The 12,787-nt window shown below is 31.9% G+C and overlaps 1 protein-coding gene across 2 annotated transcripts in view; it reads right to left on the bottom strand.

Moving 5' to 3' along the window:
- The window catches only part of LOC129958132 (two pore calcium channel protein 1-like), a 113,721-nt gene that overhangs the window by 15,769 nt on the left and 85,165 nt on the right, over window positions 1-12,787 (bottom strand). For both annotated transcript variants that reach the window (XM_056070333.1, XM_056070334.1), the window contains 4 exons: window positions 12,114-12,181; window positions 2,684-2,765; window positions 1,702-1,771; window positions 1,383-1,605 (listed from right to left, as the gene is read on the bottom strand). In XM_056070333.1, coding sequence (XP_055926308.1) covers window positions 1,383-1,605; window positions 1,702-1,771; window positions 2,684-2,765; window positions 12,114-12,181 — 443 coding nt within the window. The remainder of the gene's footprint in view (window positions 1-1,382; window positions 1,606-1,701; window positions 1,772-2,683; window positions 2,766-12,113; window positions 12,182-12,787) is intronic.

Here is a 12,787-nt window from a genome sequence, read left to right as displayed (position 1 = left end):
ATCCATAAATCAGGTGCATATCTGCCAGCTCTGTGTTCGTAAAACGTTCCATACTCCTCTGCGGGCGATCGCAGCTCAAATAACTGAGGGATTGCAGGTCTGCTTCCTTATATGCTACTGTGAACAACGCCACCTAACGCCGAATGAAGGCTTTTCGGACCACGGGTTGCTATGCAAATCTGAATCCTTGTGATGTCCTCTACCTCCCCTTAAAGTCTGTCCCAATATTTATGGGACACCCTGTATATGTCATTTCATAACATTTAATCTATATGTACTCCAAATTAATTATACAGAAAAATTTAAATACTGCAAACATGCCTGTGAGTTAAAAAAATTGCATCTTATATTTCAGCTTAGAGCGGTCTAAGAAAGTAAATATCACCGATGGAGCCAATATATAGAAGGATTTGGTGTCAACATGTTTTGGCGCAACAAAAATATTTTTCGACATCAATTTCTTTATTCATAAGCATTCTAAAAATGAAATTAAACTGAAATTTTCATCAATTTGATTAAATAAATTCTTAAACAAAGCAATTAATATTTGATTAAATTATCTTTGTAATTAAATATGTTTATTAATATTTGAATAAAATCAAAATGACGGCAAAATCGGCAGGAAAGCGGTCAGATGCATAGTGATTAAAGAGTAAAACATTACTTAAATAAAACTGTACATTTTTAAAACCATATAAATTTTTCATTTAAGGAGAAATTAGTAGGTCAGTTAAAATGTTTGAACTTCATTTTCTCTCAAATACGCATCATCAATTGTTGTTTCGAATCTCGATTTCACACAATTCAGAGTAATGTCATCAAGTAAAACAATTAATGATTTGTGGAACTTTTTCCTCAATCATATTTATAAATAATAGCGCAATAAATACTGAATTGAAATATCCTTAAAAAATGAACAACTTTAGATTTAGCTTTATTGCATAAACAATCTGGTCATCTGCTAAAAATGAAACTATAAAATTACACAGCAATAAATATGATAAGAAAGGACATTTTAAAACAATCATTAAAAATTAAAGTATATTGTAAATGTTATTAAATGTTCGAGATTTTATTCAGAATACCTCTATTGCCACTTCATGTCTTTTCAATTTTGAGTTGACATCCATACATGTAACAAAAAATATTTTCTACTTTACAATACACTATTCATTAGAAGTGCATTTTTAAAAACATTTTTTTCTAAGAAAGGTTTTTTAAAAAAATCCCAAGAAACTAAAATTTGATACTTTATTAATGGAATGTCCATAAATTATGAAAAGGGCTTTTGTAAATATCTTATTCATAAATATCTGATAATATTTACACAAAACAGCAATCAAAAGAAAACATTTATTAACTTGAATGGAAAAAAAGGATATCATGCCACTGGTTGACAACCATAAGTTCAAACAAAACTATAAAGGTGCTCAGTATATTGTTGAAATTGTTGCTGCAATACTGACTTTGATAAAAAACGGATCCATTCAGCAAAGAATTGCCACAATATAAGTGAGAAGGATCAGTTATGTTCTGATAACCATAATACTTGATTTTACCATGAAACAACTCCATGCCAACAATTGCAAATACATAATATACAACCTATAAATTGAAATCATAATTAGATTTAAGCGATGCAAATGGATGCCATTTGTCAAAATTCATCACTTAAATTTTTTTATCACAAATTTCACTTACAATTAGAACACCTCCGTAAGTAAGGATTGAAGGTCCAAGATTTAATATAGTTGTCACAATAACTTGAAACCTAAAAGAGGAAATGAGAAATATTTTATTACTACTGGAAATCAAACTTTATTACATTTATATATATATTTAAATTAAACCATTTCCTTTTTTTTTGTCATAATGCAGTAAAATATGATATAAATATGCCCAATTTTATAGAAAGTTCTTAAAAATTCTTTTTGGATCAAAAGTATTCTTTTATAAATTTTTCAAAAAATGCAATATACATTTTCTGAAATTATAAAAAAAAAAAGTACTTTAAATTTCTTTTAATGAAAATTCGAGATGTGCTGTGAATATTAAACAACTTTTTATTTGTTTATTTTTCAATTTTCATCACTGATGAATTTCAAATGTTCTGGTAATAGTTTTAAAAAAACCCTTATATTTGTTTGTTTTGAAAGCTGCAACAATCTGTAAGATGATGGAAAAAAACACACCTCTATTTAAAACAAAATTAATTAAATGATTCCTTTTTCAAAAATTTATGAATGTTTGACATAACTTTTAAATTAAAACCATTGCATACTCATGCAGCTAATAAATCATAAAAAATATTTTAGAGCATTCCCATAAAGCAATTAAAGAGCTCTTTGTGAAATTTTTGGAATCTATCTCGAGTAATACAGATTATGAAATATTTCTTGGCGAAGTCTGAAAAAAAAAAAAAAAACATCCATTAAAACCATTTAAAACATGCGTATTAGATAATGTAAAAAAAAAAAATAATGAAAAATACAAGATTTTCAAAATCAAAATTGAGAAGTATTTTTTACTAAAAGGCAGAATAGGAGAGAATTCTGAATGGTACTTAACATTTTGTATTGAAAGACCACCTTACTTATGTCTAAGTAAAATATTAGAAAATTTAAATTAGTTCATTTTCATTTGGTAAACCAATTTAATTTATGCCACTTTTAAAATTTCTTACCTATCGATTCCTCCAATTATTTTCACAAGACGCAGAACTCTCAAAACAAGTAAAATGTCTAATGTTCGAGTCTTATCTTCAGCTACAAAATAAAATTGCTTAATTATTTATAAGGATATTAAAATTGCAATGAATGATGAATATCTTTTAACAACACTATGAAAGGTTGCCAATCAGCACAGAAAGAAAAGAACAAAAAAAAAGTGTACTACTCAACTGCTAAAATTTATATTTAAAAACACACACATTTCAACTCATCTTGATTCGAATCTCAAATTTATTTTTCCGATTCTATCGAAAACAAGGGGAAAAAAAACCAGATGTATGCATAATAATTAATACATAATGAAATGAAAAGTAAAATTTCTTTTCCTAATTTTTCCTTGATTATTACCAACTCTGCAAATCGATAACATACAGTCAAATTTTTTCCAATATATAAAATAATCATAATATGATAATTCAAGCATTAAAATACTCATAGCAATTAAGTTAAAATTTCAATAAATAACATCAGAGCTTAAAAACGAATTTACTATCAATAGTAATGTACATGCAAATGTTTTTCCCCCCATTTTTAGTACAAAAGAGAAAAAATAAAATAAAATTCAACGCTAAACCTGCATGATAAAAATCTGAGGAGTTATTCAGCAATAACAACCAAGTTTAGGCAGTTATGTTGCAACGAAATTTTAAAAAATATTTATTTCATGAAATATTTTTTTAAAATTACAAGTCAAACGTTAATATTCATGATTTATTTATACAAGTAAATACATGCTGTCAACACTATTTTAAGCAAATGTTTAATTAAGCTTCTTTTAAACGTATTCCATTTGATTTTGCGAATCAAAATGTAATGCAAAATAAAATAACTTTAACAATAAACTATTTAAACATTAGTTTGTGCAGTTAGTAGATAAACATAAAGCATCTCAAAAGCAGCAAAAATGTTAAATTTTTATTTACCATTAGTAGATTAAGAAATTTCAGGTTCAGTTATCAGTCGTGTGATTTGATAGAGTCTAGGAAAAGGTGTAAAAGTACTTTCTTAAGGACAGGAGAGAAAGAAATGCCTCAAGACAAAGGAGACTTATGCATATGTACTGCGGGACGGTAGAAGCCCTAGTCATCAACAATCCATTTAACAAATGATTAAATTTAACAAAAATGTTAAATTTAATCATTTATTATGCAAGCGATGACTAAATCCCTCAACAATCTTATCATTCCATCAATCCATTTTTCAGCCGAAAGGCGGTGGGGGGAGGAGAATGAAGATTATAATACTTGATGAGATTTTTCCTTTCCGCTGTTTTAGAGAAGTTTTGTCTCTATCTGCAGAGCCGGCCAATTGCTTTCAACAAGACACAGCGTCAGAGGGTATCAAAAAATGTACTTAAACCTACTCAAAATAAAAAGCATTAAATTTAAAAAATAAAAAAAAAGGAAAATAGGATATCGTTTAGTCATCTCTTGCAAGGTATGGTATACGAGAAAGAACATCCCTCTATACCATTTCTTGTATAGAGGAATGGTTGTCTTTTCGCTTTTCCGTCGGCATCCATTGAAAAAACAGAATGGTTTTCTCTGCTAAGTCTTGTATAGAAGAGTTGCTCTTTGTAACATCAAATTGTTTATTTATAGTTTGAAAAAAGGCACGGGAATTTAAATCCAACTTCTTCCCTTACATACATCCCAAGGGCCCATACAGTATCATGTGCCGTCGTATAAGCTCATAAACTGATCAGTCGGTAACTGATGATTCGGTAATTCCATGAAATCTTCGGATTGCAACAGTTGTGAAAATTGGAGTTGGAAGTAAACGAACCCTAATAGATGAATGGCTGAAATGAGTAACTTGAACATTTTTAATTCTAATTCGTCGTCATTTCGATTTTTTTTCACCGTCTGTGCGACAAATTTATTTTGTTCAGTATAAAATCAAGCATGCAAATTATGATTTTAAAAAATTATGAGCTACAATGGAAGCCTCTTAATGTGGATCGCGGTTAATATTATCGTTTGCTTTATATTATCGAAACCCTCAAACCTCGAAGCGATGTATTCAAATGTACACAGAAATATACATTTAATGTAATTATTACATCGTTTAGTGTTATCAATTTTGAAGTAGATAAATGAAAATATTTCATTTTTAACCTGCAATTGAGCCATTTTTTTTTTCAATGATTGAAGTTCGTGGAATTTCTTGCTCCATTACTAAGAACATATCTGGGAGGCATCTTTCCTATGGGATGACGGTTCACATTCTTTTGTTAGAGCGATCTAGAATGGTTTAAACGGATAGTTAAGCTACGAGATCTGACTTGAAATTTGTTCAACAGCCCAAACCCACAGACGCTTGCGAATGAATTACGACAGAAAAATGGATTTTAAAAACCGATTTGAGGACAAAATTGAAATTCTTAACAAGCTTTGTTGAAAGTGAGTCAACGCAACGCTGCGACGCTGTTGAAAATTTCTCAGCTTCTTTGTAAAATTTTGAAAAATCGTGAACTTTTCATGAGTAGGATTAAATATTAAATACTGATGATTCCGATGGATACGAATGTGTTGAAGATAACCCTCACGCAAAAGCCGGAAGGATAAACTGATATTCTGAAACTGCGTGTAGCATAAATCAGCAAATTAAAAAAAAACAGCACACGTACGAACAACTTTGATATGAACAATTAAGGAAATATTGCCAATAGGAAAGCAATTACTGAAAATTTGATATTTTTGAAAAAGTTACAATGCTTTTTTTTTCCTCTTGATATGATAAAAATAGAGTTGATTTACTCCATTCGGTTACTGTTATCAGGATCTATTTTATTTTCATTGTTTAAATATAGCCATCCACAGTGGTCATGAATAAATTACTTTATAAGGTCCCTCGTGCACTTAACTGCTATTCGTTTTGTATTCAATAAAAAATCATTGAATATTTAAACAAATTTAATTATAATTATTGTTATTAAATTAATATTTTTTTTTATCAATAAGTAGTATTTTTTTTTAAAACTCTATGGTTTATTTATTCATAATGTTTACTCAGACTATTTATTAAAACTGTTGAATATAATGAATTTAAATGTATCAGTTGACTCTTGCTGCAGTCTTGCAGTTCTTCATTCAAATTTTTCGATAAGTCGAGATTTTGTGGCAACTTCAAATGAGTTAAATTTGACTATTTTTCATTGCTTTCTTGCATTACTTGCTTAAAAAACATGACTTCATTTAATATATTTGTAAATGCATACAGATAAAAACTGCCATAGGATATTCAAGATAAAATAAAGGAAAGATTTTTCAAATATTAAGATGAGAAATAAGAGTGTTTTTTTTCTTCTTATTCGATTGCTATAAACAAAATAATGGTGTACAAAAATTCAAATGGATGTGAATATCGAAACTTTTTTTACAATGGAGATAATTACTTTTTTTGGTCTTCATAGCAATTTTGATAATCAGAAATTTTAAGATTTAACTTTTTCTAGAAAGTCATTCAAATAACAATAAGTATTTTGTAATATTTTTTTATTTGTAATAAGTATTCTGATTTTAATTTGAAAAATATTTTTTCTAAAATATGCGTTCGTTATACATGACTTTCTTTTCTTCGTAATGGAATTCTCAATGTGTGTAATGAATGAAATATTTTTCTTTCTTCATTTACTTCTTGATATAGCAGTGTTTTGAAATTGCACACACATTTGTATTCTCTATGACTAAATACGCTTTTAGTTTTTTCAGAATATACTTATGAATTAATATATCATTTAAATTTTAATTCTACATTAGTAGCAAAATTTGATAATGAATCCGAGAAAAAATTTAATTTTAAGATTTTATAATGTATATAATATAATTAATGACAAAAATTTAAAATAAAAACATTTTTTAAATTTTATATTCTGAGTGAAAGTTGGCTGGGAGTTAGATAAAATTAAAAACTATTTCCAATGAAAGCCTCATACCATCTAAGGCCAGCCCTACCAATCTGACCACTGAAATTTCCATTTGTTCCAATTCCTTCTGATTGAGTGTTACCATGGCACTTTCACTTCCCCCCCCCCAATAACTTATTTAACTAAGAAAGATACAACCAGCTAAACAGAACTGGGATAGGAAAACAAAAATTTAAGCGTTTTTTCACTGAGAAAAAAAATGTTCGTCGAATAAAATTTGAAAGTAATAAAGGAAACGAAAAAAATAATATAGAATACAGTCCGACGTGGGTTTAAAACTTAACCTTACAATTTTCACAACTCATCTTTTTGATAACAGAGAAATGTAAAGCAGAAAAAATTTCGTTGCTGTTTAACTCTCTTTTTCGCTCTTAAAAGCGAAAAGCTGAATAATAACGTAAAATAGTATGAAAGTGCAATTAACTAACGGGTATATATGTGTTGTATTATATAATGAAGCATTCGAAATATTCATCAGTTCAGATGACATGTACATTTAGAATGGTCATATCCATCAAATGGTTTTTGGAAATGGAGAATAAACACACACTTCATCCATTGAAAACCATAAATTTAATTAATAGCACTTTTACTACTTGGTAAAGTAATATGCGATACACATCTATGATCAACCAAATCCAAAGCTTGAACTACAGCAAAATCAAACAGAAATGATAACATTGACATTGTTCCATCCGACATTTATTTTAAAGTAATAATAATAATGTATTTTAGCTGCTGTTACCAACGCCACAGGTAGCCCCCCACCAGCGACAGAAAGATTTTAAATGTATTTAGAGTTAAATTTCACCCTTCGACCATAGCGAGTCACTGCCCTCTGTTCATCAGCCTGCGCTCTAGATCCTCCTGTTGGTAGTTTTCGGTTGATGTTTTTGACTGGGACTGCTTCTGACTGATAGAGTGAAGTATCACTAATCACAACAGCTAAACTGTCTGCTAATTCTTTCAGCATGTAGACAGGCTTCAGCCCATCTATATTGACCGACACCTCTTTCCCATTCCTTAAAAGCTTAAAAATTTTATCATTGCAGCTAACAACTTCAAAGGAGTCCTCGTATGGAGGTTTCAAAGCACGCAGTCAGCTTCTTATTCACAAAAACTGCATGTTGCCCGTGATGTTTGGTTGTCAGAGGTGAAAGCTGTTGCATTGATTCCCAGATCCAACTGTCGTGTTTGCCGTGGCGAACATTTATTGTTTTTCTGCTTGAATGCATACACCAGAGGCTTGTGATCGGTGAGCAGCGTAAAACTTCGTCCCTCCACCATATGCCTGAAGTATTTAATTGTCATGTAAGCAGTTAGCAGCTACCTATCACATGCACTGTATCTGCATTGCGCCGGAGAGACAGTCTTTGAGAAAAAGGATAAAGGTTGCCATCCTTTAGATACGTGTTGATGAAGAGCAGCACTAACTGCAGTGTCTACCATAATTGCAAGTGACACATCTGCTCTGGGTGGCCCAGGATTGTGGCCTCTGCCAGATCCTTTTTGCACTTCCCAAATGCTGGAAGAGCCTCTTCTGACCAGTTGATGGCTGTTCTATCATTTTTTTGGCCCCCTTGTCATTCAATGCTACCTGTGTCTTGGCAGCGTGAGATATAGATCTCCTATAAAAATTGCATATTGCTAGAAACCTACGAAGTTCTTTTATGGTTTCTGGTTTTGGAAAGTCCAAAATAGCTGAAATTTTCTCTGGTATTGGAGAAATGGCCTCTGCTGACACAATATGTCCAAGAAATCTCACACATGCCTCTCCCAGAACGCATTTTGAAGCATTGAGAATCACACTATACTCTTCAAATCGCACAAATACCTGTTTAAGATGCAGCAGATGTTGGTCTTCATTCTCCGATGAAACTAGAACCTCATCGAAGTACGGTACACAAAAATCCATACCTCTCAAGACATGGTGGATGAATCTCTGGAATGTAGAAGCCGCATTTGACAGACCAAATGGCATACAGAGGAACTCGAAAAGTCCAAACGGCGTAGCAACAGCCGTTTTAGAAATGTCCTCCTCCTGTACTGGGATTTGGTAGTAGGCTTTTGCCAAATCTAGAGTTGAAATTTTTTTCTTTCCTTCCACTTCCTGTAATCCCCCCCCCCTCCAAGGGCGCAAATCTTCATTCTTTTTACGCACCATGTGAAGTGGTGATGCCCAACAGCTACTTGACGGCCTGCAAATTCCTGTGTCAACAAGGTACTGGAACTCTTGCTTGGCTGCTTTAAGCTTGTCAGGAAGCAAACGCCTTACTTCGAGAAAACTGGCGGTCCCTTAGTAAATATAGTATGTTTCACCTCATGCTTTACTTGCCTTGGGGTTGAAACAGCTTCAGTAAGAGCAGAAAATTCAGTGAGCAACTTGTGAAACTTTGTGTCACCGTTAACTGCCTTGATTGCAAAATTATTTCCTTGCTGTATCGTTTCCTGGGACTGCAAGTTCGTTGCAGAGTCCACCAAGCATCCCTGACAAATATCAACCAGCAGATCATAGTCGCGCAGAAAATCAGTCCCGATTACCGATTTCGAGACATCAGCGATAATAAACGGCCACTGAAACGGTCAACTGATAACAGCTGCTGATCGAAATTCGCAATGGCGGTTCCATTTGCCGGGAAACAGCTTGAGCGAAACTGGCCGGGAATGTTTTGGTGCCGATGAGAGAGGAATAACTGAGACGTCGGCGCGGTATCAATCAGATATCTGGAGTTCGTAGATTTATCGGAAAGATACAAACGGTTAATCTCAGCTATGCCGCCACCCGCTGGTTCGAGTGACGGCCGTTCTAGTTTTCCGGCTGAAAAGAACATAGCTTGATACACTTCGTTGCACGTTCCTTTAAAGGTCGGTGGTACCAACAGTGTTCGTGGTTTCTGGAGTCTCTGCTGACCGAGCGGCGACGGAAACGCCCACGGGAGGTAGAACGGTCGAGGTAGAACGTTCACGTGTTTCCAGGCGAGACGAAATATCCATAAGCATGGTTTTCAGCTCCATATCTCCCGCTTCGACTGCTTGAATCGATGGTGTATTAGACGCAGCTGCCATAATTCCATCTGCCATCTTAGCTAACTTTTCCATTCCATCATCAGAGGAAAAGGGATTTAAGCAGATTATCGGAAATTCGGTTTCCCGAGCTGCATTCCAGAGATGAGATCTCGGAAGTGTTGTTCTTCACTGTCGGCGTATTGCGAACATAGTCGGGTTCTGAGTGCTATGTACGGATTTTCTACCTGTGGTTTTAAAATAGGATCACCCACAACAGCTGGTTCTTCAGGCTGTAAAGCGGAGACAACATGGTGAAATTTCGTAATCTCCATGGTAATTCTAGCTATCAGAAACTGGCTTTCCGTCTGGCCGAACCAAATCTCTGGACCCGCCCGCCAAAATGACGGAGCTTATACGGCTACCCGAGCTATGTTGCCGGAAGTTTCGTTTTCCTCTTGCGACATTATAAATTTTAAAAAATAAGCAAAATAATTGTTACACAAGGTGTAGCAAGTACTACAAATAAGTCCTACGGCTGCAGAAAGTTCTTTCGGTGTAGCAATTATGCGGATGTAAATATATTGAAGCTCACGTATTCAAGTACACAGGTCACCATTTTGGCGTTGGTTAATAAACACACAACTTCATCCATTAAAAACCATAAATTTAATTAATAATACTTAAGGCACTTTTACTACTTGGTGAAGTAATATGCGATACACATCTATGATCAACCAAATCCAAAGCTTGAACAGCAAAATCAAACAGAAATGATAACATTGACATTGTTCCATCCCACATTTATTTTAAAATAATAATAATGTATTTTAGCTGCTGTTGCCAACGCCACAAGTAGAATGTATTTGAGCTGAACAATTTGAGCTCCTGTTGCCAACGCCACAGACTATTACTTACAAATATAAAAGCATAACCCATTACGGCTTGTTAGCTCAGAAATGAACAGAGCTGCGAAAATATTTCAAAAGAGAAGATGATTAAAATACATTTCTTAAAAAAAAATGTAACTATAAACAACCTAACATTTTAATTGCCTTTTAGAAAACTGTCGTCGTATCTTTTTCCGAACATTTATATTAAACACATGAATTTCCGTCGGAGCAACATGCAAGAGATACCAGAAATCAAATAATAGCTAATGACCAAAAGGGGAAAACAAACAAACCAAGAGAGCAAAAAGGAGTCTTACATGAGAGAAAGAGAGAGAAAAAATCACATTATTGGACGTGCACCAGGCCTGGTTTGCACTCAGAACAATCCAACAACCTTTGAATTCAATGGGAGAAATTTTCCGTTGTCAACTTCAACTACTACTTAGTTATTGTGAATTTCAATACCTTTTAGGATTGGATTCCCATGTAGACCAAACTTGCAAAGAAAATCTTCAGCACATACCCTACTTATTGACTCAAATTCGCATATCTCTTATTAACTCATTGGCTGTCTTCTTTGTTTTTATTTTATTATTATTTTCATTTTCGATAATCATCAAGCTCTTAATGTGGAATGATAAAAAAAAAATGCTTACAAATGAAAATAATTTTTGGGGATGCTACAGTTTAATAGACGCCCCATCCTTCTGAAATATCTGGTTTCATTTACACAGAAATATAACTTACCCAAGAAAATATAGCATAAATTAGAAACTTCATAAAATGACAAATAACATTGACAGAAATTGTTAGCAGTATTACTCTCTCAACTTGCATTTATACCATGTATAAAATAATAAACAATCAGCAGGAATGTTTTTCCCTAGACTTTCCCACACTCTAAAACAATATGGCATGTATTATGTTTAGCTTTGTAATAAAGTGAAGAGAACCGAGTATGCATTTTGGACTTCTTCCATTTGAGATATTGGGTCAAAAAATTGATAAAAATCTAAAAAACTCGTGTCTTTTAAAATCAATACAAGATTAAATTTCACTTACCTAGCTTGCTATATTAAATAATCATAAATAATAACAGATTTAAAAAATATGTTCATGTTTACATGCACATGAACAGATAAAGAGTCTACTTCATTGATGGACTTAGACCCGAATTAGGTATAGATTTAAAAATAAAATCCTTGTCATAATATCAACAATTATGCCATTGAATTTTTAAGTTATTGTGTTCGTAAATAGAATTCTAACTTTTTTTCGCAGATATATAAGCATAAAAATCTAAAGGTTATTATGTGTGCATGTAATTTCGTTTTAAAAAATCTGTATTTTTCTCCATATTTTATATACCTGAAAGTAAAAACGCAGTAAGGCAAAGGAAAATAATTTATTACAAAATAAACCATTAGTGAATTATTCCATTTATTTGTTTTCACATTTTCAAAAATAATTTCAAGACGAGTTAAATCTAAAAAGCTAATGTATTCAATTCAAATGCTAAATCTGTAAAAAAAATTATCGTAGTATGGAATAAGATATTACCACTTGAATCCATGAAACTTTCAATAGAAGTTCCTATGATTGCTCCTCCAATGACTATGAAGTCAAATCTGCAAAAAAAGAATTTATAAATTTAAAATAAATAATTAAAAATAAAACAATATAAAAATATTTTGAAAAAAGCAAATAAAAACTTTTGATAAATTATTTTTGCAGATTGTGGATGAATTTGAGGTTTTAATAAAACAATTTAATAGTAATGTTAATAAAGAGATAAGAGAAACAACAAATAATCATTTCCGCTTCTTTTACAATAAAGTGTTTCTCAAAACTTAATGCTCTTTTATATATAGAAATAAAATTGCATACAAACAGGAAAAGAAAAAAAAGAAAAAGAGTAGTCTCTCCCAGAGTAAATTGGTAACATTAAAATGTTAATTATAAATTGTTTTTAACGGGATATTTACAATAATCACAGCAAATTCATAAATCTGACATCCAACTTATTAAAATGATTGAATTGCTAGAATTTATGGGTTTCTACTTTTTTTTAAAAGTGAAATCAACTGCTGCAATGTATCACATATTTAACTTTCAAAATAAGCAACACAAGAAATCGAAGAAAAAAAATTTACTTGTAGGAAAATCAATACAAGATGCTTAAAAAACAAAATAAAAAAATATTAATAATAGTAAATAAAATCTACTAAAAAATT

The sequence above is a fragment of the Argiope bruennichi genome, chromosome X1 (genome assembly GCF_947563725.1).
Source record: "Argiope bruennichi chromosome X1, qqArgBrue1.1, whole genome shotgun sequence".
Classification (NCBI taxonomy): Eukaryota; Metazoa; Arthropoda; class Arachnida; order Araneae; family Araneidae; genus Argiope; species Argiope bruennichi.
The sequence above is the reverse complement of the archived record's forward strand: the minus strand, read 5'-3'. Positions and strand labels throughout refer to the sequence as shown.